Source organism: Schistosoma haematobium, chromosome 4, assembly GCF_000699445.3.
Source record: "Schistosoma haematobium chromosome 4, whole genome shotgun sequence".
Classification (NCBI taxonomy): Eukaryota; Metazoa; Platyhelminthes; class Trematoda; order Strigeidida; family Schistosomatidae; genus Schistosoma; species Schistosoma haematobium.
The window spans coordinates 17,078,835-17,101,982 of NC_067199.1; the positions used below are offsets into that span (position 1 = coordinate 17,078,835).

Below are 23,148 nucleotides of genomic sequence, written 5' to 3' on the forward strand. Positions count from 1 at the left end.
TGCTCTTATAATAGACCTAATCCTAAATTTGTAGATTTGTCATGATATAACTGCCTAATCTATAAGATCTTACGTGGAAGTCACACCATCGACTACACCAACTCACTGTATCGTATCAATTACCAATACATGATGTAGAACAAGGTTAGGCTAGAGAAAGAACAATATATTTAATATGAATAGAAGATATAAAGTAACACTGAGATGGACCACGCCTGCATGGACGAGCCATGCCATCCGATCAAACCCAGTCCATTCAATTCCTTGTTCGCGCCTTCTCCATTGTTAGGTATTTCCCCGAGTTAAATATTGAATATCTATTTTCTGAGTAGTCTCGTGTTCACAGCTTTGTGGATTGTGTGGCTATTGTCCAATGCCACTACACTACTCTCCCACCAGAATCAACGTGATGTTGGTTCGATACCAAATTGGATGGGATCGTCGCGCGTCGGAGGTTACCAAGGATAATAAGGATCCTCCGGGTATTGGTAAGCTGAAAGATAAATCAAAAAGACGGCAGCATCTGGTCGGGAAATACATGTAATAATTCTAAAATATCTGCTTTCATGATTAACACGCTTAAAATGAAAATTTGTGTGAAGATTATTTGAACTATAAAAAATGGGATTACAATAATAATAATAAAACGATGCGTGTTAATAACTTAACTTATAGGCAGTAATTATTTTGTGTTTAGAAATATTAAAATAATGAATATTGTAGAAATGTTAATATTGGTATTAGTTTTGGTTTAAATTATGAAATCAGATAACGATTATGCCGGTACGTTGTCCATAAGAGTTGAATTCCAATTGCATCTGTATTAGTAGGCTAACTGAAGGAACAAAAGTATACCGTGGAGAAGAATTCCAACTAGTGTTCCAGTTAGTTTGATACGGTTTATTTAGTTACGGGGAGATTTTCTCAACCTCATTTTTACTTGACCGTGATAGAATTTAGTAATAATACTAATACACATGAATGTTTATCAAAACAAAATTTAAATACGTGAGTGATGATTATATGAATTTTGGACAGATAGCTAGGAACAAATCGTTAAACATAAGTGTATTCGTAAGAGACATGCTATAGACTCAATGTTCTGATCTGTGGCAGACTATTTATTTATATTTATACTTGTCGGCTGATTGGGTATACAAGTTAGTTGCAAGTATGCAGTTTATCATAAGGCGGAATACGACTTAATTGAGATATAGTAGTTATAAGTTATTGAAATCAGTTAAGCCTATGTGTCATATTACTAAGTGATGTGGTGCTGCAAGATGTATTTAGCTAAATGAGTTTTTACAAGATGATTAATAGTGAGTGATGCTCATGTGATTATCAGGAAGAACACAAGTTGTAACCAGGGGGAGTACACTCCCAACTCATGTCTATGATAATGGCTTGAACCTTAGTCAGTGTTGGGGTAAATTCGACATTAATGTTTTCAATTTGCAGGAGATTTGCTCGACTGCTTATACTGATTATTTGCATGCATGATTGTGTCGCTAAACCATCACTTAGACTGACAAGGTTTTGAGATATTTACTGAATGAGCAACTGATAGAGAAACATACTGTAATCATCTGTAGTGAATGAAGATAAAAGAAAAACAACACTAGTGATAATTATAAGTCAATTTGCTGACCGATTTTGTTAATAGTTTCCTTAATTTTATCAATCATATTACGTGATTGTCAAGTCATGACAATGCTTTATGACGATATCCTGAAACTATTAAATTTAACTAGTTATAGTGTTGATTGAGGATTGGTCAGTGGAAAAATAGGTATTGTTGCTTTAGGTGATTCGAAATTATCAGAAATTTATAACGCTAAAGAATCCGAGACGCCTAATTTAATTATAAATTTCAATTCAGAAATATTCGTTTAGTGTTAATTCTAGTAGGCTACGGAGTTTTGATTTTAAACGTTTGTTTAGCCAACAACTACCTGAGGATTTAGTTATTTTACTAGTGCAGTTGATAGTACCTAAATTTGTAATCTTATTATCTAAACTATGTCCGCATTTTAGGCTGGTAATATGATAAACCAATCCACAAACCCAAATACGATTAGCAACAACGACTATGATGGGTTTATTGATAAATGTTAAAGGCGATTCAGATGATTTCTAAATTTAGAAGACATGAAGATATAGTGTAACGTATGTACGGGCCAGGTTAACAAGCAGGTTGTTGACGTATATGACAATTTAAACATGACCAGATAAATAAATTCAAAGCTAAGAATGCTTGTGAAACTTCAGGCAGGAATATGACGCGTTATAAACATTCCATAAAAAGTTACTGCATTTAGCCTAGGGACACTTACAAATATATGACAAAAGCAACTGGAAGACATATACATGTTAAGTAAAAAAAAAAAATCATTAAGTAAAATAGTTGAACTCGCCTGGGTTATTTTTGAAAATTAGATTACTCAGTGGACGACATATATAAAGCCATTCGTGAGGAGTAGTAATGATCCAAATAAATCCAGAAAGAACATGCAGTATGGCAATTAATTCTAGAGTGCTTGATGCTGTTGACGTTTTTGCCACTCACTCGGATCAGAACAATCGAATGAATCCAGGTAGTTGTGTGGTTGCCATTGAACGAGTCATCTAAAATGACTTGATGATTGCAGAAAACTTATAGCTGAAACTCACCGTATGTTTTTGGAGAAGTGTCATCCTTGTTGTTTGGCAATGGAACTCGAAAATATGAAATTAGGCAGGCAGTGGTCGGAAGAAAAGATATTACGGGATAGTGCATAGTTTAAAACATGATGAGGTGTTAAGTGAAGGAACACTAAGAATTAGATCCGGATAACTATTCAATCCTTGATTGCATTGTTAGTCAATGTATATTTACGCTATTTACAGGTCATATTTGCTAGAGCTTGATGTTTAAACAAGTCTATGTTGCTGAAGCATGTAAATGCTATTAAAGCTTCTTAACGAATCATCAAAGCTAATTAGTTAATATAGACGACCAGTTTTTATTATCGATTGAGCTAGTATGTCATGAGAACTAATCAATATAACATTACGATAATACATGTGAGCATTAATCAGGACTGTTAGAATATTGGGTTAACATAAATACAAAATAGATCAAGAAATTTAGAATGGAAATAAGATTAACAATAATAGGTTGCGTTTCTTTAGTTGGGCTCACCAATGTAGAATTATGGTCTACTATGATATTAGTACTGCTCTTATAATAGACCTAATCCTAAATTTGTAGATTTGTCATGATATAACTGCCTAATCTATAAGATCTTACGTGGAAGTCACACCATCGACTACACCAACTCACTGTATCGTATCAATTACCAATACATGATGTAGAACAAGGTTAGGCTAGAGAAAGAACAATATATTTAATATGAATAGAAGATATAAAGTAACACTGAGATGGACCACGCCTGCATGGACGAGCCATGCCATCCGATCAAACCCAGTCCATTCAATTCCTTGTTCGCGCCTTCTCCATTGTTAGGTATTTCCCCGAGTTAAATATTGAATATCTATTTTCTGAGTAGTCTCGTGTTCACAGCTTTGTGGATTGTGTGGCTATTGTCCAATGCCACTACACTACTCTCCCACCAGAATCAACGTGATGTTGGTTCGATACCAAATTGGATGGGATCGTCGCGCGTCGGAGGTTACCAAGGATAATAAGGATCCTCCGGGTATTGGTAAGCTGAAAGATAAATCAAAAAGACGGCAGCATCTGGTCGGGAAATACATGTAATAATTCTAAAATATCTGCTTTCATGATTAACACGCTTAAAATGAAAATTTGTGTGAAGATTATTTGAACTATAAAAAATGGGATTACAATAATAATAATAAAACGATGCGTGTTAATAACTTAACTTATAGGCAGTAATTATTTTGTGTTTAGAAATATTAAAATAATGAATATTGTAGAAATGTTAATATTGGTATTAGTTTTGGTTTAAATTATGAAATCAGATAACGATTATGCCGGTACGTTGTCCATAAGAGTTGAATTCCAATTGCATCTGTATTAGTAGGCTAACTGAAGGAACAAAAGTATACCGTGGAGAAGAATTCCAACTAGTGTTCCAGTTAGTTTGATACGGTTTATTTAGTTACGGGGAGATTTTCTCAACCTCATTTTTACTTGACCGTGATAGAATTTAGTAATAATACTAATACACATGAATGTTTATCAAAACAAAATTTAAATACGTGAGTGATGATTATATGAATTTTGGACAGATAGCTAGGAACAAATCGTTAAACATAAGTGTATTCGTAAGAGACATGCTATAGACTCAATGTTCTGATCTGTGGCAGACTATTTATTTATATTTATACTTGTCGGCTGATTGGGTATACAAGTTAGTTGCAAGTATGCAGTTTATCATAAGGCGGAATACGACTTAATTGAGATATAGTAGTTATAAGTTATTGAAATCAGTTAAGCCTATGTGTCATATTACTAAGTGATGTGGTGCTGCAAGATGTATTTAGCTAAATGAGTTTTTACAAGATGATTAATAGTGAGTGATGCTCATGTGATTATCAGGAAGAACATAAGTTGTAACCAGGGGGAGTACACTCCCAACTCATGTCTATGATAATGGCTTGAACCTTAGTCAGTGTTGGGGTAAATTCGACATTAATGTTTTCAATTTGCAGGAGATTTGCTCGACTGCTTATACTGATTATTTGCATGCATGATTGTGTCGCTAAACCATCACTTAGACTGACAAGGTTTTGAGATATTTACTGAATGAGCAACTGATAGAGAAACATACTGTAATCATCTGTAGTGAATGAAGATAAAAGAAAAACAACACTAGTGATAATTATAAGTCAATTTGCTGACCGATTTTGTTAATAGTTTCCTTAATTTTATCAATCATATTACGTGATTGTCAAGTCATGACAATGCTTTATGACGATATCCTGAAACTATTAAATTTAACTAGTTATAGTGTTGATTGAGGATTGGTCAGTGGAAAAATAGGTATTGTTGCTTTAGGTGATTCGAAATTATCAGAAATTTATAACGCTAAAGAATCCGAGACGCCTAATTTAATTATAAATTTCAATTCAGGAATATTCGTTTAGTGTTAATTCTAGTAGGCTACGGAGTTTTGATTTTAAACGTTTGTTTAGCCAACAACTACCTGAGGATTTAGTTATTTTACTAGTGCAGTTGATAGTACCTAAATTTGTAATCTTATTATCTAAACTATGTCCGCATTTTAGGCTGGTAATATGATAAACCAATCCACAAACCCAAATACGATTAGCAACAACGACTATGATGGGTTTATTGATAAATGTTAAAGGCGATTCAGATGATTTCTAAATTTAGAAGACATGAAGATATAGTGTAACGTATGTACGGGCCAGGTTAACAAGCAGGTTGTTGACGTATATGACAATTTAAACATGACCAGATAAATAAATTCAAAGCTAAGAATGCTTGTGAAACTTCAGGCAGGAATATGACGCGTTATAAACATTCCATAAAAAGTTACTGCATTTAGCCTAGGGACACTTACAAATATATGACAAAAGCAACTGGAAGACATATACATGTTAAGTAAAAAAAAAAATCATTAAGTAAAATAGTTGAACTCGCCTGGGTTATTTTTGAAAATTAGATTATTCAGTGGACGACATATATAAAGCCATTCGTGAGGAGTAGTAATGATCCAAATAAATCCAGAAAGAACATGCAGTATGGCAATTAATTCTAGAGTGCTTGATGCTGTTGACGTTTTTGCCACTCACTCGGATCAGAACAATCGAATGAATCCAGGTAGTTGTGTGGTTGCCATTGAACGAGTCATCTAAAATGACTTTATGATTTAGAATGGAAATAAGATTAACAATAATAGGTTGCGTTTCTTTAGTTGGGCTCACCAATGTAGAATTATGGTCTACTATGATATTAGTACTGCTCTAATAATAGACCTAATCCTAAATTTGTAGATTTGTCATGATATAACTGCCTAATCTATAAGATCTTACGTGGAAGTCACACCATCGACTACACCAACTCACTGTATCGTATCAATTACCAATACATGATGTAGAACAAGGTTAGGCTAGAGAAAGAACAATATATTTAATATGAATAGAAGATATAAAGTAACACTGAGATGGACCACGCCTGCATGGACGAGCCATGCCATCCGATCAAACCCAGTCCATTCAATTCCTTGTTTGCGCCTTCTCCATTGTTAGGTATTTCCCCGAGTTAAATATTGAATATCTATTTTCTGAGTAGTCTCGTGTTCACAGCTTTGTGGATTGTGTGGCTATTGTCCAATGCCACTACAAAGTCGTCTGCGAAGTCCAAATCTTCTAATTGATTCCGAGCTGTACATTTTATTCTCTGTTTTCCCTCGAATATCGAGGTCTTCATAATCCAGTCGACCACGAGAAGAAAGAGGAAGGGTGAGAGTAAGCAGCCTTGTCTGACTACACTCCTCACTTGGAATGCATCTGTCCTCCATGCGCGACTTTTAACTGTAGTCCGTCGTATGAATTTCGGATGGTGTTGACGATCTTCTCAGGTGGTCCATAATGTCGATGAAGTTTCCATAAAATCCTTCTATCCACACCGTCAAACGCCTTCTCATAGTCAATAAAGTTGATACGTAGTGACTAGTTCCACTGAACTAATTGTTCAACGATGATCCGGAGTGTCGCGACTTGGTCTGTGCACGACCGATCCTTACAGAATCTTGCTTGTTGGTCTGGAAGTTGGGCGTCTACCAAATTTTTATCCGGTTCGGAAACACTCTGTCGCAAACTTTTTCTGGTACTAACAGTAGTGTGATTCCTCTGTAGTTCTCACACTTCCTCGGATCTTTATTTAGTGTCTTGATGAGGTGTCCTTGATTCCAGTCCATCGGCATTTGTACTTCCTCCCAAATCTTCCCAAACAGAACGTGTAGCATACCTGCAGTTACTTCTATGTCTGACTTGAGAGATTCAGCTGGCATATTGCCAGATCCTGTTGCTTTCCCGCTCTTGATTTGTCTGATGGCCATCCCTATTTCCTCCGTAGTTGGTGGAGTGACATCTATGAGAAGGTCTGTAGGTGCTGCCTCAATATCCGGTGGACTCAATGGAGCTGACCTATTCAAGAGTTTCTCAAAATGTTCCACCCCTCTGTCCTCGAATCTCGGTGATTTTCCTTGGCCGGCCTCTCTGGTTTTCTGTATTTCCCTAACAGTTTCTTCGTCGTGTCATATAGTTGTCTCATGACAACTTCGATCGATGCATATATGTGCCTGGTCCTACGTTGTAGTTGACTGACTCTTTGTTTTGAAGGATACTTTGATGATCCTTGATCCGTGAGATTACAATCCTATAAGTGCATTACGTGCTTTTTGCACAGCATTAGAACAACTTCCGGAGTATGTGGAGCATTTTTCTATTCGTTACCGAATTCCAGCAGCATCTCTCCTGTACCTAACCTTTTATGTCCAGCTTGGGTTCAGTGGGTTCCGCTAATTTCGAGTACCGATAATTTGTATCTCCACATTTCCGTTGCTATTTGATTGGTCCCCCCGGTCTCTCACGTTGTTCGGACGTTCCATGTACCTATAAAAATTGTTGATCTGGTTGTTAGAAGGGACATCGGCCGCGTGACGTCCGAAGAATCTCGGCTTTCATTATGAAGCGTTATAATTCTCCCTTTAAATCCGGGGGCAGAGTTTAAATGGTTTAATTTGTTTAATCTGGTTAGCGTTTTCTTAGCAAGTCTGTTTTCTACGGGATGGGGTTGATAACATCATCCCACTCCTACTCCTTTACCCAGGCTTGGGACCGGCAGAAGAGCTACTGGTGGAGTTATGTCAATAGTACATTACTAAATACTGAAAATTCCTGTAGTCATCAGCATAGCACTGAGTTTATCATTTTCTTGCAAGAAATAGACTATTTAGAGTCAAATATTTAAAAAAAACTATTGTTCAAGAATAACTTTTATTTTATTTTTCTTAGATAATTTCTGTTCAAATAATCGTCGATACTTGATTGGCTGTGAAAATTACAAATTCCCAATAAACCTAAAATGAAAGGAAAACAATGGAAAGATTTGTCTATTACTCCGAAACTATGGCATAAATGTTTAGTTAAGTAAAATATTCTACATAGTACTGACAGCCAGTAATTTAAATATCTACAACATTAAGGTTTAGTAAAAAAATGGTATAAGGTTTCCTAGTGTTCACTATGCTATTACTCCTGCACATTTCCCAGGATTCTAAGTTTCTTGTTGCCGACCAGTGTACTCTAGTTATCAGTTAGGATTTTCTGAAATTGTTTCATCATACGGGTGTCGAACACGGTGCAGATTTATTGCGTCTCTCGATCAAACTTATAATCTGACTATTATATACCGAGGTTTCCCATGAGTATGTTTATTATTAACGTATCGAATGTAGGTTTGTTTGTTTTTCTTGCTAGTCAATAATAACTTGTCATCCCTCCACTTTCGAATCGCTCGCTGTTACTAGTATACTATTTAAATCTCCGACTTTTATTTTCACACTAGTATACATTAAATCATCAGTGTTTTGATCGTTAAGTATTTTGAAGACTTTGTCGGGCAGAATATTAAAGGGGACAACTACAATTGAAGTAGCACCTGTCTTCTCTTTGTTGACCATTGCAATAACTAAATAAGTGTTGATATTGTAAAAATCCACTGAATTAAAAATTTTGATCAAGAGATTAGGTATTTTCATTAGTAAAAATAATACTATCGTTTCATCAAGTTTTTTAAATCTAGTGGCCGCATGATCGTGTTATATTAAAATACATCTTACTTTTACGTATTAAAGTTTATAGCACAATTTTGTCTGATCATATATTGTTTCGAAAGACGATTCTAATGTAGATTGTTTTCGAGAATTGTGAATACTCGGTTCCATAGTTCCATTATGAAGGTTAGGTTCGAAAGTTTTGTTTTGTTTATATGATCTTGAAGTGGCAGGAATTTTATCAATATCAATATAATTCTCTTCATTGTTCAATACAGATTCGAACTAAAACAAAATGCATGTCAATAGTTTATTAATTTAAAGTATTCCAGTAACGCGAAAGATGCGTCGATTTATGATACTTCTAGTTACTTATAATTGCTATTTTGCCGAAATTTGGTGGTTTCTACTTCGTTTACAATATCTGTTCATAAATAATACTGTACACTATCACTCACTACTTTTGTGTATGAAAGAAGTAGGCACGAGACTTATATAAAAAGAACTTGAAAACTCAGATTGAAAAAACAAATTAGCAGACGAGTGTCGTAAAGATTAATATCTACATCATTTATTGAGTAAAAGGCAGAGTAAACCCCTCAGATAATTCCGTGGAAAATAAAAAATTCCACTTCGTCGTCTCCTGATAAGATAATCTATCTTGTTTGTAGATGGGGAATCAACTGTGACCAATGTATGAATAGGTATTTTAGATTATAATGATTAGGATGTGTTATGCCAACGAGGGAGCTACGTATAAATCCACTTCTTTTTTCAATGTCTGCCATGTGAATGTGATTGATCATGGTAATAAAAGCCTTGTCACTAAGCTATCTAATACTATAGGTTAATAAAATCCTTTGGTATGCATCTGAACATACATGTGATTCAATCTTTAACACAAATAGATTATATCATCAAATCATTTTAACAGTGAAATATTTATTTGTAAATAGCTCTTGTCATTACTATATCATACTATACCATGTCGGCGGAACAAGATACTGAAGAACATAGTGACTAACCAAATATTGGGATAAATTTGCACAGCGGACTAGAAAATAATTGGGAAACAAAGAGTTATAAGAAGCTGTTTCATTATAGATTTAGGCTGGTTAGCAGTGTTTAATTGTGACTTTGGGCGAGATTAATCGCATAAGATTTTAGTCTCAGGGTGATCATGGCACAATTTAGCCTTGGGAAGGAGGAAAGTAATCTTCAGTCTTCTGTAGTTTTAAAGTTTTTTCTAGTTGGATATCAAAGGAAATCAACCAAATCTCCGAGCACTGATCGATTAAAATTTTCAAGCATATATTTTTGTTTTTATAAGTTATCTATATCAATATAGCCCTTTTACACATCACATTGGTTCCGGCTAAAACCACTAATATAATCAGTAGAATACATAAAACAGAGAACAAAAAATAAGAGACGAATTAACCAAGTCTTTCAAAAGATTAGAAGGTAAACACATAGTTCAAGCAAATTTGAATGGTACATTCAGAGAGATGTGAAATGTTTCACCAATTTTGTGTAAGTTAAGTTATAGACCATGAATTTTAATCATGTCCCACTATATTCAACACTCAACTAATCATATTCCAATTAGTTGTTTTACCTAACATTCTACACAGATGACTAAGTATGTTTTTAAGAGACATACTCAAGTTTGCAAATAAAATAAAGAAATACAAATATACTGTCGACTAACTTTGACCGTCACAGTACATTTTAACATAGTTCATGCGATGGTGAGTCACATATACTGATGACCACATTACAACTTAAGCAACACTGAAAAGTAATGGACATATATGACATTGATCACTGAGCAGTGACCAATCAATTGTAGGAACTATCATGACTGATTTCATCATCATCATCATTTTAATGTATCACTATTACTTAAAAATATTCTAGCCATATAGATAATTAATTATATCTAAACAAATGAAAGTGAATTTAAAACAGGCGTTAGAATTTCAAACGAGTGTATTTAAAAAATATATGCAAAAGGGTCTTTAGAATGATGGATAAGGTTGTAGGAAGGTTCCCAATTTCCGTAATATATATATATATATATATATATATATATATATATATTGACTATTTCAAATTATTAAAGGCATTGCCAGATAAACTTTATATATCAAAATTTTCTACTTACACTTTGTGTTTGTCTTATTTGATCCAAACCGATATGTTGATTATTATTTAATTGAACTTTTAAATAATCAGTTTGTTTCAATCTATCCTTCTCAAAATCGGGTGTTACAATAATATCAAGGCATTCACTAGATGTAAACTAATTATAAAAAAAATTGTTATTCACTTAGTTAATAAAAATTCATAAAAAATTACTTTAGATACAGATTCATTATCATCATCATTATCTTTTGAAATACCGTTTCGATCGATTATTGATTGATTAATATGTGAATGATTATTAGGGGGGAAACTATAAAAAAATAAAAAAATAAAAATCAATTAAATTTAGATGGATATTATTACATCAATGAAGTTAATTGATTATTCATTTTCAATTTTGAAATAATTTGATTTTCATTTGTAATTGTTGCTTTTTCATTAAAGTATTTTGGATATGTAACAATAGTTGTTGATTCATTACATAATGTTTGAACTGATTTATCAATATATTGACCTGTATAAAGAATGAAAAGTAATTAGATATTAAATTTATTAAAGATATTATTAGTATCAAATTCTCATGGGTGTGTTTATTTATATATTTCATATAATAATAATAATAATATATTACGTGAATGCATATGTGTAACAGTAGCAAATATCATTACATGTGACGTTACTAATGCGAATCTCTTTTTCTTATTGCAGGGCAACAAAGAGTAAATGTACTGGAAGAAGAGAAACAAGTTCTACGTAAGCCGAACCTACAGAACGATGGATAAAATTATTTTGTAATAAGTTTTCTCTTTTGTGTACTCGAACCGCGTCTTTCAAATTTTCAAATACATTTGTCGTGCTAGTACTCTGCGTTCTAATTGTTGTGTTGTTCTTTCAGATCGCTCCTGCTTCCAAGTAAACGCTTATATTACGTGCTACATATGGTAATAAGTGTAAACAAGTATGAAACATTAATATCATAGTGTCGTATCAATCTTTACCAACTTTCAACTATAGTATACATTTTAAACCAAATGATACTATTCAATCAGTACATTATTAGTAAATAATAAAAAGTCGAGTATGACACTTAATATAACATATACCTTAATTATTGCTTATGAAAATAGTTATATTCACTCTGATGTTCTTCGAAGTTTGCTTTCTTAAACTTTGATTTCAAAATTTACTTCTCAGTATGTTTATTAAATCCAAGTGAAACATAATTATCTGAACTAAAATATGTTCTCTACATTATACTACTCATTCTTTAGTTTTGTATTGATTTTTTTTGCCATATACACATCTGCTTTGTGTAAGCACTGTGAAATCTTACAAAATCTATCCTTTTATTATAAAAGTTCCATGATTTAGATTTTTACTAGTAGTACTATTATCAGTAGTATAAAAGATTGTTTCCTTGATATTTTTTATGAGAACCAAACGTCAAATTTCATAGACGAATACAAGAATATAACTTTTGGATGAATTTACTGGAACGATATTTTACATGAAACTTATTAGTTTTTAGTAAACTCGTATAAATGTTTAGAATTAATTTTCTTTCAGCGTTAATATTTGTTTGAAATCATAAGCCGTTCAGTGTCAGTCCACCACTGAATACCTAGAAGCACTGAACGAAAGATTAAATTTAGTATGCGATTTCTGAACAGTGAGCACTCACGATCGTGCACGCGGGACTTGAACCCATAATCTTCGGTCTCTCATGAACACTTAACTTCTGGACTACTGATCCGGGATCTAACAGTGTTAAAGCCCACCTTCTAAAGTCCTCGGGTTTCTAGTCCTACATATGGAATCATGAATGCGTACTGCTGAGGAGTTCCACACTAGGATGAAACAGTCATTCAGTGCTGCCAGGTTTTCAATGATCGTCAAACATTGGTCAGTTCACGATTTCAATGAAATTCAACAATCTCAACAACTGAATACTGAGAACTTATATTTGTGTTAAAAATAGAAACGAAAAGTCCTTTTAACTCATTAATGTCATTTTTTTAAATACTAATGATTCTCCCTATTTCTATTTAACTGTTAATTTAAATTTTGAATAATTTTCGTATAAATTGTCCTGGTTTATTAAAAAAAACCATTCGCCATTAACTCATAATATGGATACTTATTTCATCAATCAATTTTTTTCAATAGTTGAAATCATGAGTCAATGGAAGCTAGATCACCATGGAAAACCTGGAAGCACCGGACGGCCGTTTCGTCCCAATATGGGACTTCTCAGCAATTTATTTTTTTGTTTTTCAGTGTTGGATGTTTAAAAGAAATTTCGTTTTGGTCTCAATTATCAGTAACTTAAAGTTTAGATTGTTTTTCTGAATAAACAAGTTTTTTTTGTTGATTCAACTTTATATGAAATCACTTAAATATTAAAGAGAAATTTTCATTTTAAGTAATATATAATTAGAAATTAAAATTTTATTTCATTTTTAAATAGATAACTCAATATAACATGATGTAAACATAATAAATAATTGTGAAATATTTTATTTATTAACCGATATCATGCTTTATTATTATTATCTAATGGTTAAGAGTTGATCCAAGGTAGATAAATAAACTAAGTGACTTTAAATCACCTATTGTAAATGATAGATACTGTCTATTACCCCTCGTAGAGGAGCATAGACCACCTACCAACATCTATTGTAGTTAAACACTATTCATATAAACTATGTTAATTAAAAAAATTTTAGAAAAACAATCTATGTGAATTCATTATTTTACATGAGATGAAACATTAAAGCATTAAAATAGTATGAAACTTTAAAATGTGACATAAAAATTTTACATTTGTTGAGAATATCCACCATTTGAACTGTACAATTACTACGAGCTGAATGATTCAAACAATGACTACAAGATCGCAATTCATTTAGATCTAAGTGTAAACAATCATTCCATCTTGAAGATATTTGTTTTGTACTTTTACAACACTCTGCACAGTGTTGATTGAATGTTGTAATTGGATGGTAAGTTTCTGTAACGATTTTTACTGCATATTTATTCAAAACATCTGGTGAAGCTGACGTATTTGATTCAACAAAGAGATTACGCAATTTCTTTTCCATAGCTTCTAAACGTTTATCAATACTTATTGTTTCTAAATTGTAATATAGATTTTTCTGATCCCCAAATATACTCTGATCAGGTGAATCATGGAGCAGAAACGAAGAGTACTGAAAACAAATATAATTTAAGGAAAGTTAAAATTATTACCTCCGTAAATCCCTGGACAAATTGCAAGTACAATTACTTGTGATAAAATTTTCAGGGACCAATTAAAATATCATCCATTTCATTGTGATCACTAACTTATAAATTGCCTTGATTGGTTTAAAATTTCATAGATATATTCACTTATATTAAACCAAAATCTAGTGACTTCTACTTTGTAGAAGATTTAGAAAGTAGTCAGTCCAGTGGTGTGTTTCCAGTCCCTATGTTCAGCTATGAAACATGACCCTTGACAAGGTTTCATTTCTAATTATTAACCAGGTCATTTTACAAGTGTTTCTCTTGTTTGACACAGCTAATTATAAATGAACTTAAATTAGATATGAAATGGAAACTGATTTTAATTTACTAAACACTTTAGATTAATTATTTTTAGGAAAATGTATGATGAATAAATAAAGTCTATTTATCATCCATTTAGTGTTTTTTTATCGTGAAATCGTTGGAGATTTTCTGAACTCAATATCAACATAAAACTAGTCAAGTATTCTTTCTCAAATGAACCATATTCGACGAAATAAAGTAAATGAAATAATTGTTTGATAAATGTTTTATTGTGAGTAAAAAGAAATGTTGAAATGTTTTTGCAATAATGAAATTCTAGCCTACTTTTTTTAAAGTTTGTATGACTCGAATAATTTTATTTTCCTACCACTATACGTACTTAAATACATTTGTACCAAAAAATTACATAAATAAATAAGATTAGTTTCTACGTATCAAAACCAAGTTGTGAACATGATAGATTCAAATACATTGAAAATTAGGTAGACAGTTAATAATAAATATATGTTTATTATAACTTAATGAGTAGAAGTGACTTATATGAAGTGACGAAACGTCAGAAATACAATTCTTTCTTCTTTTTTTTGTTATACAACTTACTTGTGTATATCGCGAAAACAAAGTAACGAAATCGGACAGAATATGCACATTTTGCAACTTCAAACCGAAAACTACTTTTTCATAAATTTATCATCAATCAATCTTATTTTATTGTATTTTTCTAAATGACCATGAGAAAGCTTGTTTATTTTAAACTGAACTGCTTCTAGTTGATCATAAAATAGATTTTTTTTAAAAAGGCGTGACAAATTTCATTGTCTATTAGTTCTTGAAACTTTTAAATAATAGTTTGATTATTCGAATTTTTTTAAAAATTTCGATTCGAAATTCCACATCGTATAATAATGACCTTAAATAATAATAATAATAATATGACTTTTTATATCACTAGTTCTTCTTCGCCAGCTTTTTTCATAGAATTCGATTAATTTTATGTGTATTATCACTAGTGTTACGGTTACTATAGTGATAGTTATAAGTTTCAGGTATGATACTAAACAATGTTAACTTTGAATCTTGTATACACCAAAAAGAATCAATATCAATAGTAAGTTTTTGTTGTCATAAACGACTAATTTTTGCACACATTGTTGATGGAGTTTAAAATTTTGGCACATGATATAAAGTAGGTGCACATGTACGTTTAAACAAAATGTAAACTGAGGAAGACTAAATATTCAGTAAATATCTTCTCCTTGATTATAAATGCTGATTAATTTTTGTAAAATATGTTCATATTTGGATAATTTGATGAAGCCTTGACTTTGTAAATTTAAACTCCCCTTATGTGTACAAAAACAATTTGTCGTAACCTTGAATTTACCTTGGTAATCCTTAAGTCATTATATGGCCTAGGATAACGCAACCATTTCTTATTTTTCTATACGACGTAAAATTGTTTCTATCCCCTTTGAACTTTCATTTATTTGACCTTTATTAATTTTCATAGAAAATGCCCTGATAAGTATATGTGTAACCAGATTGTTCGAAATGTATAGCGCAAATACATCACATTTTTCGGATCAACTCCGTCTTCTCATTGTTCTATCGGAACATATGTTCATCAAAAGTGTGTTTAAATGTTAAATATTAAGCAAAAAGATTGTATGAACGCATTTAGTTAGCTTTTTACCTCTTGGGTATCGATAATATAACTGAACAATTTTAATATTTAAGTTAAGAAACTGCCAACCTCTATAAATGTATACAGATAAATAATGATTTAAAATATAACTGACTAGTTTAAAGACTATACATATTTAATGTTGACAAGTTACAGCTAATTTGTTTTGTAGATCCATTTGTAATGACCGCATATATTGGTAAATTACCTGGAATATCAAGGTTTTATCAAATTTTCGGTTTAGATAACCATATAGAAGTGAATTTATCAATTTAAATTAACGTTTGAGTCCACAGGGTTACATTGAAGTTAAATTAAATTAAACAACAATGGTAACAATAAATCAGTCGGTATTGTTTTTTAAGCATGTCATGTATTCGCTATCGACTAATCATTTTTCTGTCATTTATCATGTTTCAAACAAAAAATTAAAATATCTCAAGGAAATTATAGTCAGTGAAGACTGTGTGTGATTCCCGATTAAACAAGTTGGATTATCTTTACAAGCATTTATCTGTTTGGACTGATAAACGGCATTTGTCACCCTTTTTGTACCTACCCTTATTTTTTATAATCCAAGGTTTCCAAAATGACTGTTTGTGTTGGTACATTCTCTATGAGCTGTTCATGCGTTTGTAAAGGTACGACAATTACGGCTCAACTATTATTTGGTTCTAGTTTAGAGGTCTAGAGATTAATTGAATGTTTGAACGCAGTCGGTTTCATAATTTTATGCCAATGGACTGTTTGTTGATTTGATTTTATGCCAGACTTTTCATTGGTTCTCAAGACTCATTAATTAACAAACCTTCAATTTGGCTCTGATCAAGATATTCATAAGTAATTCAAGTACAGTGATTAAATTTCTGAATCTTCTACTCACTATCATACAGTCAATATTTAGCTTAATTTGTAATGGTCTGAATCATTCCGTTGTTGGTATTCTTGACTGAATTTTGACCACTTTTAGTCGACGTATTTAATAACTTTTGGCGAATATCCTCGGTATTACCTAATTGACACAAGTTTTCATAGGATTTTATTTATATTGCCTGGAGTAGAACCCAGGATGCATGTTTTTCCTTATCCCATTGCTGCCTACACTTTATTTATTTTGTAAAAACTTATGAAATAACAGTTACACAGAAGCGATGCATACAGAATGCATATACGCCGAGTAAGACTGATCAAACTCCAGTCAGGAATGTAAACAAAATGATAACCAAAAGCATTACAGTTCATACTCGTTGAACAGGCTAGTAGCCATCAGGATTCGGTAGCTTAGTGAACAACTTGTAGATCACTTAAAATGAAAGGTACAGGGTTCAGTCCCAGTTTGAACATCAACTCTATAACACTAACATATCTAGCTGACGAGGGACGAAGAAGACTAAACGTGCCTCCTGAAATCTACTGCTAACTACGTTCTATCTATTCCATGAAAATAACTAACATTTATTAATTAGGTATATTCGGAACTGAGTTATGAAGTTTCGTCAAAAGATACCTTCCACTGTTAGTTGATATTATCTTAGGTTGTTCTCTATATACCCGTCGATGAAATTTTTGACCTTATATATTCTTTTTCCTTGTTCAGTACTTTACAACCACAGTCAAAAAGTTTTGATTATCGTTAAAATAGTATTATTCGTTAAATGTAATGACTAAAATTTTCCCATTTATTCACCTTGAAGTCAATTATCGAGCATTTAACTCATTCTTAGTAAGGTAATTTGAACACGTAAACATTTCTGAAACAACGTTAATATAGAGCAATGATTTTCATAAAGAAAGCCAGATTCTCATGTTACAAACGGCTACATATGTATTACGTCAGCTTAAAATACTTTATTTCTTTCCTGGATAGAATTTTATTAGATTAATGTGAAACAATAAATTTTACTTGTATAGAAATTATTAACCATTTGTTGTAACGATAGTAAGTAAAGCGATATATAGTTTGGCTAAACCAAATGTTGAAAAGTTTGGAAACAAAGTTTAAATTACTTATTAAAAATTCGCGTAACTATATTCACTCTACACAAAAGACTTATTTTTCGTTTAAAAGTTTCTTAGCTAGGCTTTGAACACAGCTAGAAATAAGGTTATTAATCTGATTATAAGAATTTTAATTACATTATGAAATAGTTATATTCAAAAAAATTTTCCCTTTGATAATGTCGTTTCCTACAGAAATATAATGGTGTCCAACATCATTGGCATCTAAAAGTTATTCCTATTATTAAATATTATTGATGAAGTTGTGTTAGTTTTATACTCTTAGAAATGTCACAATATGAATATCATAGATAAAGAAACGGTACTACACTATCAAAACGGGAGTAGTTGATTTAAAGTTTTAATTTCGTATTTTTGGTCTTTTGCTAGAAATATCCGAAAACGGCGACTGAAATTTAGATTACGTTCAAAAAGTCTGCATTTCTCTTCAAATTTGTAAGTTTTAGCAAACCTGTACAGGTAAGAATCCGTCTGTACAGAAGCAAAGCAACCTTTTCATTTAAAATCTTGAAAGACAAGATTTATTATTGAACATAGACAGTGTCACACATATGCGCAAGTCTCATGCTAGTTCATCTATACTTCAGTTAAGAAACTTTCATTTAAATTTAAATGAAGTTTTAATGGAAGATTTGATTCGTTTAAAAAACTTGTTTTCACTAGGCGCTACTTTCCTTTTTTGGATTTTTGATTGCTATCAATTAAGAATGGATAGTCAAACTTTAACATCGTGCGTTGAGTCCATAAAGACTGAGCAGTTTTGACTGAATCTAGTGGCTGACATTTTAATTTTTTCAGGTGGGTGAAGTTTCCAAAAGCAGTATTATTCTGTCTATAATCTGGAAAATTTATGGTGTCTGGTCGAAAACAGAACTTAACTTGTTTAACTAAATACAACCAGAATGGTGAAAGAATTCATAACTGTAATTACTTTGTCTTTTAAGATACTTCCATTCACTCTGTTGCTCAATTCATACTGTGTTCTTTCAACTGGTTTAATATTCCTCAGCGAATTTAAAGATTCTTCAAGTCTTGATATTCTGTGTTTAAAATGTAAAAAATGTAATTCATATGATTGCCTGGTAATTCATCTAAAGTGAGATATTAAATAAGAAAAATCATTTCGCAATAATAAGCACTTAAATATTTATACGATTCCTGAAGACGGCATCCCTGATTGTGTACATAAGTGGGATATAGTACAAAATATAGACTTTACAAAGCAACTGTTGAAAACCAATTGAATTTGTCTTGAAAAAGTGCAGCCAAAGGCTTGGTAACAGTAATAAATTTATATACGATAGACAGAATATTGGTTAACGATCTTCAGAGACTATATCAAACATGAATTTTGGGGTTTCACTTTGACTTAAAGGCTTCAAATGAAAATCGATAGCTCCCGGGTGTTAATTTCCCATAGTAACACAATTATTTGTAATTATTTTTATTCTCAATAGGTCACCACAAACGTTCTGATAGCTTGACAATGGCTATGGATCTAAAAACTTCGTTTAATATGGTAGAGTAAATATCTAATGGCATAAGCTCAAAGTGAACTAGAATACTCAACTGTTTGGCTTGTAAAATGTGAAAAAAAAGCCATTCAGTAGTTAAACTCCCATTGCAACATCATGTAAATCAGGATTCACAAGACTTGTTTAGATTTGGATTGAGCAATCTGAGCCTTCATAAGACTCTCAAAGCATAATATATCAAACTGGGTAAACCAAAACACTTCTCCTAACTTTATACCTCACAATTCACTAACCCAAGATATTGTGATATAGTGGATAACTCAGTCAAATCGATAAGTAGTTAGCTACAGGACATCCAGGTCCAAAATTTTCAACCCAAATTAATTTATTTATATACACAAAATGTGGTCAAAAAGGAGTATTTCGATCGAATTTATCATTGTTTGTGTAACTTCTACTTATATTCCGTTTGATCAATTGATTACTATTTAACGATATGAATGGCCTAAAGCCCATACTACCCCATACTGAAGTAAATCGTTCGTTTGTGCTTAAAAAAGTACAGATTAAAAATGATATAGTTGGTCTTTACAGGCCCGAGATCTGACTTTAGTTAGATCGTTTGCTGCTTGTTATAGAAATATAAATGTCGACAAACCTCGTATATAACCATAGACTTAAATCGCGTTGGTGAATAACGGAATTAAATAAGCCAAATATGAGAATGAAGTTTTGAATGCGTATGTTTCGTGCAATCGTTAATCGTGAAGCGAAGCAAAACAAAATGAAGCAATAGAGAAAGCGAGTGAGCCAACTTAATTAAGCGTGAATCAATATTTATAGACCGATAAAAAGAAGTTACAGATATGTGATGAGTCGTATAAGAAATGCACACGCATACGCTCATATAAAAATTCAAGGCTGATAAGCAAATAACTGACAAGGTCAAAATGTAATTAAAAAAGAATGAATAGAACGATCTGTTTAGAGAATAGAATGATAAATGTTATAGTTTTCAGGATGAGTACGAAAAATTAAAAGTGTGTGAATTGCATAGCTAATGCGTTCGATAAATGGTCGGAGGTACGAGTAATAATAATTATCTTTTCTTATAAACAAGTGTGAGTTGGAAAAAATCAACTACCATCAGTTGGTTTTTTTAACTGACATTTGGTGTCTTTTTAAATAGCTTTAATCATTTATGACCAATTCAAGGCCTCGCGATTTTTTTTATAGAGAACCGGAAAATTGAGTTAGCGATTCATGAAAGCTAACAATTTTGTATCTATATAATTGTCGGCGAGACTATAATTTATGGACGAACCAATCAGATTTATGTCAACAAGTCTTAGATTTTGGCACGAAATTCATTCACCTATTCGGCCAAATAGAATTTTGGCATTATAGCTTATGTCAGTTCGTGATTAAAACCCTAAATCTAATTCCTAAGCTAAACCATCAACTGTAAATCATAATCCTTATTCTTCAAACTGCTTTATAACTCTCAGTTAGCCCTAGTATGTAGGTAGACACTCTCAAGGTTAGCCTATCGTTGCTAAAGGTCGTCCATAAATTATAGTCTTACCATCAATGGTTTCCATAACAAATAAATGGTTGTAGAAACAACATTGTGTTAATAACAAGCCTTTTACCCGAACTTTGTCAGAAATTTGTTCTAAACATACTATTAGGTGTTTATGAGTATTAAACATGCCTCTGAATTTATTATCGTTATTTCATAACTAACCTACGAAATAGCTGAGTGTTTTTCTCAGTCAGCGTATTAAGTTTATTGTTTTCAAACCATGTCTCGTCCATCACTTTTTCCCTGAATAACTGGGAGAAAATGTAAACTATAAATAATCTAATTACGGAGAGAAACTGAGTCATCTTTTGATTTCGTACGTAGACGTACGACCTTCAATTTTAGTACTAATTTGACAAAGTATAACACATCATGAATTCACAAGACAAGCAGTATGAAATAATTATATGGGATTTTCCAAACTTTGAAGAGCAAGCATCATATTTCACATTAGTTCATATCCAATCTTCGGAATCGTCAAGGTAATATGAGAGTTATGTTTGATAAGTTCATTCTTCAAAAACTCGAAAATATTGTAACTCGTATATGCTTATTTCTGTTATTAAAATAAAGATTTTGTTTCTGAACTATTTAAACATGTTTCTCACTCTGGTTTTATTTCGAAGTGGTTTCTCTATATTACGTTTAAGATGTTTGAAATACTAGATTAGCGTTGGGACAGGTATGATGCAAAGAACCATATGTAGAATAAATGCTTGACAGAAACATACTTCCCGTTAAAGTAAGTCTTAAACTTCACGGGTTGTGTCACATTACCACCCTAGAGTTTCTTGTCAGATATATAGGTTACAAGCATGTATAATTCGCGATTGCGAGCTTACTCGATTTGGATGGAAGTACAAGTGCAAGATAAAATCGGCGACTCATTATCCTGTTAATTGCAAGCTAATGGTCAGTGCGGGTCTGACGCCTTTGCTTTGATGATTACAGGCAAACTGTGTAACATTCATTGAACTGTCTGATGAATAATTTGATTAGGAGTCAATGACATTTTACTAACTTTAATTAAGTGTGGAGATAGACCTGACAAACTCAGCCTGGAGTCCCTCCGAGGGCTACTGCCGGTCCCAAGCCCGGATAAAGGAGGAGGGTTGGGCATGGGGTTAGCGTCCTCATCCCGTAGAAAACTAACTCGCTAAAAAAACGCTGACCAGAAAAAATTATTCAAACCTTTTAAACTCTGCCCTGGGAGTCAGAAGGTCTTCATTTAGATGAATTATGACGCCTCATGATGAAAGCTGAATTCCTTCGAAAGTTACGAGACCGATGCCCCTTCTGACAACCAGAGCGACCATTTATTTAGGTACATGGAATGTTCGTACAATGTGGGACGCCAGGAGAGTCTTCCTAATTGCTGCAGAAATGAGAAGATACAACCTAGAGGTACTTGGGATTAGTGAAACACATTGGACACAAGTTGGACAACAACGACTAACTACAGGAGAGCTCCTGTTATACTCCGGCCATGAAGATGAAAGTGCACCACACACACAAGGAGTTGCATTGATGCTGTCCAAACAAGCGCAAAATGCGCTTATAGGATGGGAATCTCGTGGACCAAGGATCATCAAAGCCTCGTTCAAAACAAAGAAAGAGGGTATTTCAATGAACATCATCCAATGCTATGCGCCTACCAACGACTACAATGAAGACGCTAAAGATCAATTCTACAATAGGCTGCAGTCAATAGTCGAGAAGTGCCCAACAAAGGACCTGACCATTCTGATGGGAGATTTCAACGCCAAGGTTGGAATGGACAACACTGGATATGAAGACATCATGGGACGACACGGACTGGGAGAAAGAAACGAAAATGGTGAGAGATTTGCAAATCTATGTGCCTTCAATAAGCTGGTCATAGGCGGCACCATATTCCCACATAAACGCATA

At 32.6% G+C, this 23,148-nt stretch overlaps 1 protein-coding gene across 2 annotated transcripts; it reads right to left on the reverse strand.

Annotated features, from left to right (window-relative positions):
* Positions 1 to 7,981: 7,981 nt before the first annotated feature.
* Positions 7,982 to 21,567, reverse strand: MS3_00010911 (uncharacterized protein). 2 transcript variants are annotated; one of them, XM_051219324.1, is made up of 10 exons: positions 21,525 to 21,567; positions 21,400 to 21,488; positions 19,109 to 19,217; positions 13,879 to 14,131; positions 13,744 to 13,833; positions 11,286 to 11,436; positions 11,136 to 11,232; positions 10,942 to 11,079; positions 8,841 to 9,059; positions 7,982 to 8,078 (listed from the first exon to the last, which is right to left on the reverse strand). In XM_051219324.1, the coding sequence occupies exons 1-9, from the start codon at positions 21,540 to 21,542 to the stop codon at positions 8,850 to 8,852; spliced, it is 1,155 nt and encodes a 384-aa protein (XP_051066367.1). In that variant the 5' UTR covers positions 21,543 to 21,567; the 3' UTR covers positions 7,982 to 8,078; positions 8,841 to 8,849. The 2 variants fall into 2 exon arrangements, with proteins under 2 accessions (XP_051066367.1, XP_051066368.1); XM_051219325.1 differs by having other exon boundaries at positions 13,744 to 14,131.
* Positions 21,568 to 23,148: the final 1,581 nt, after the last annotated feature.

Bases quoted from the DNA above. Each gene is read 5' to 3' on its own strand.
- MS3_00010911 (XM_051219325.1), bottom strand. The intron at 11,437-13,743 runs GTAAAATTTTTA...TTCTTTATACAG, and splicing joins GGTGGATATTCTCAACAAAT to GTCAATATATTGATAAATCA. The intron at 11,080-11,135 runs GTAATTTTTTAT...TTTTATAATTAG, and splicing joins ATAATGAATCTGTATCTAAA to TTTACATCTAGTGAATGCCT.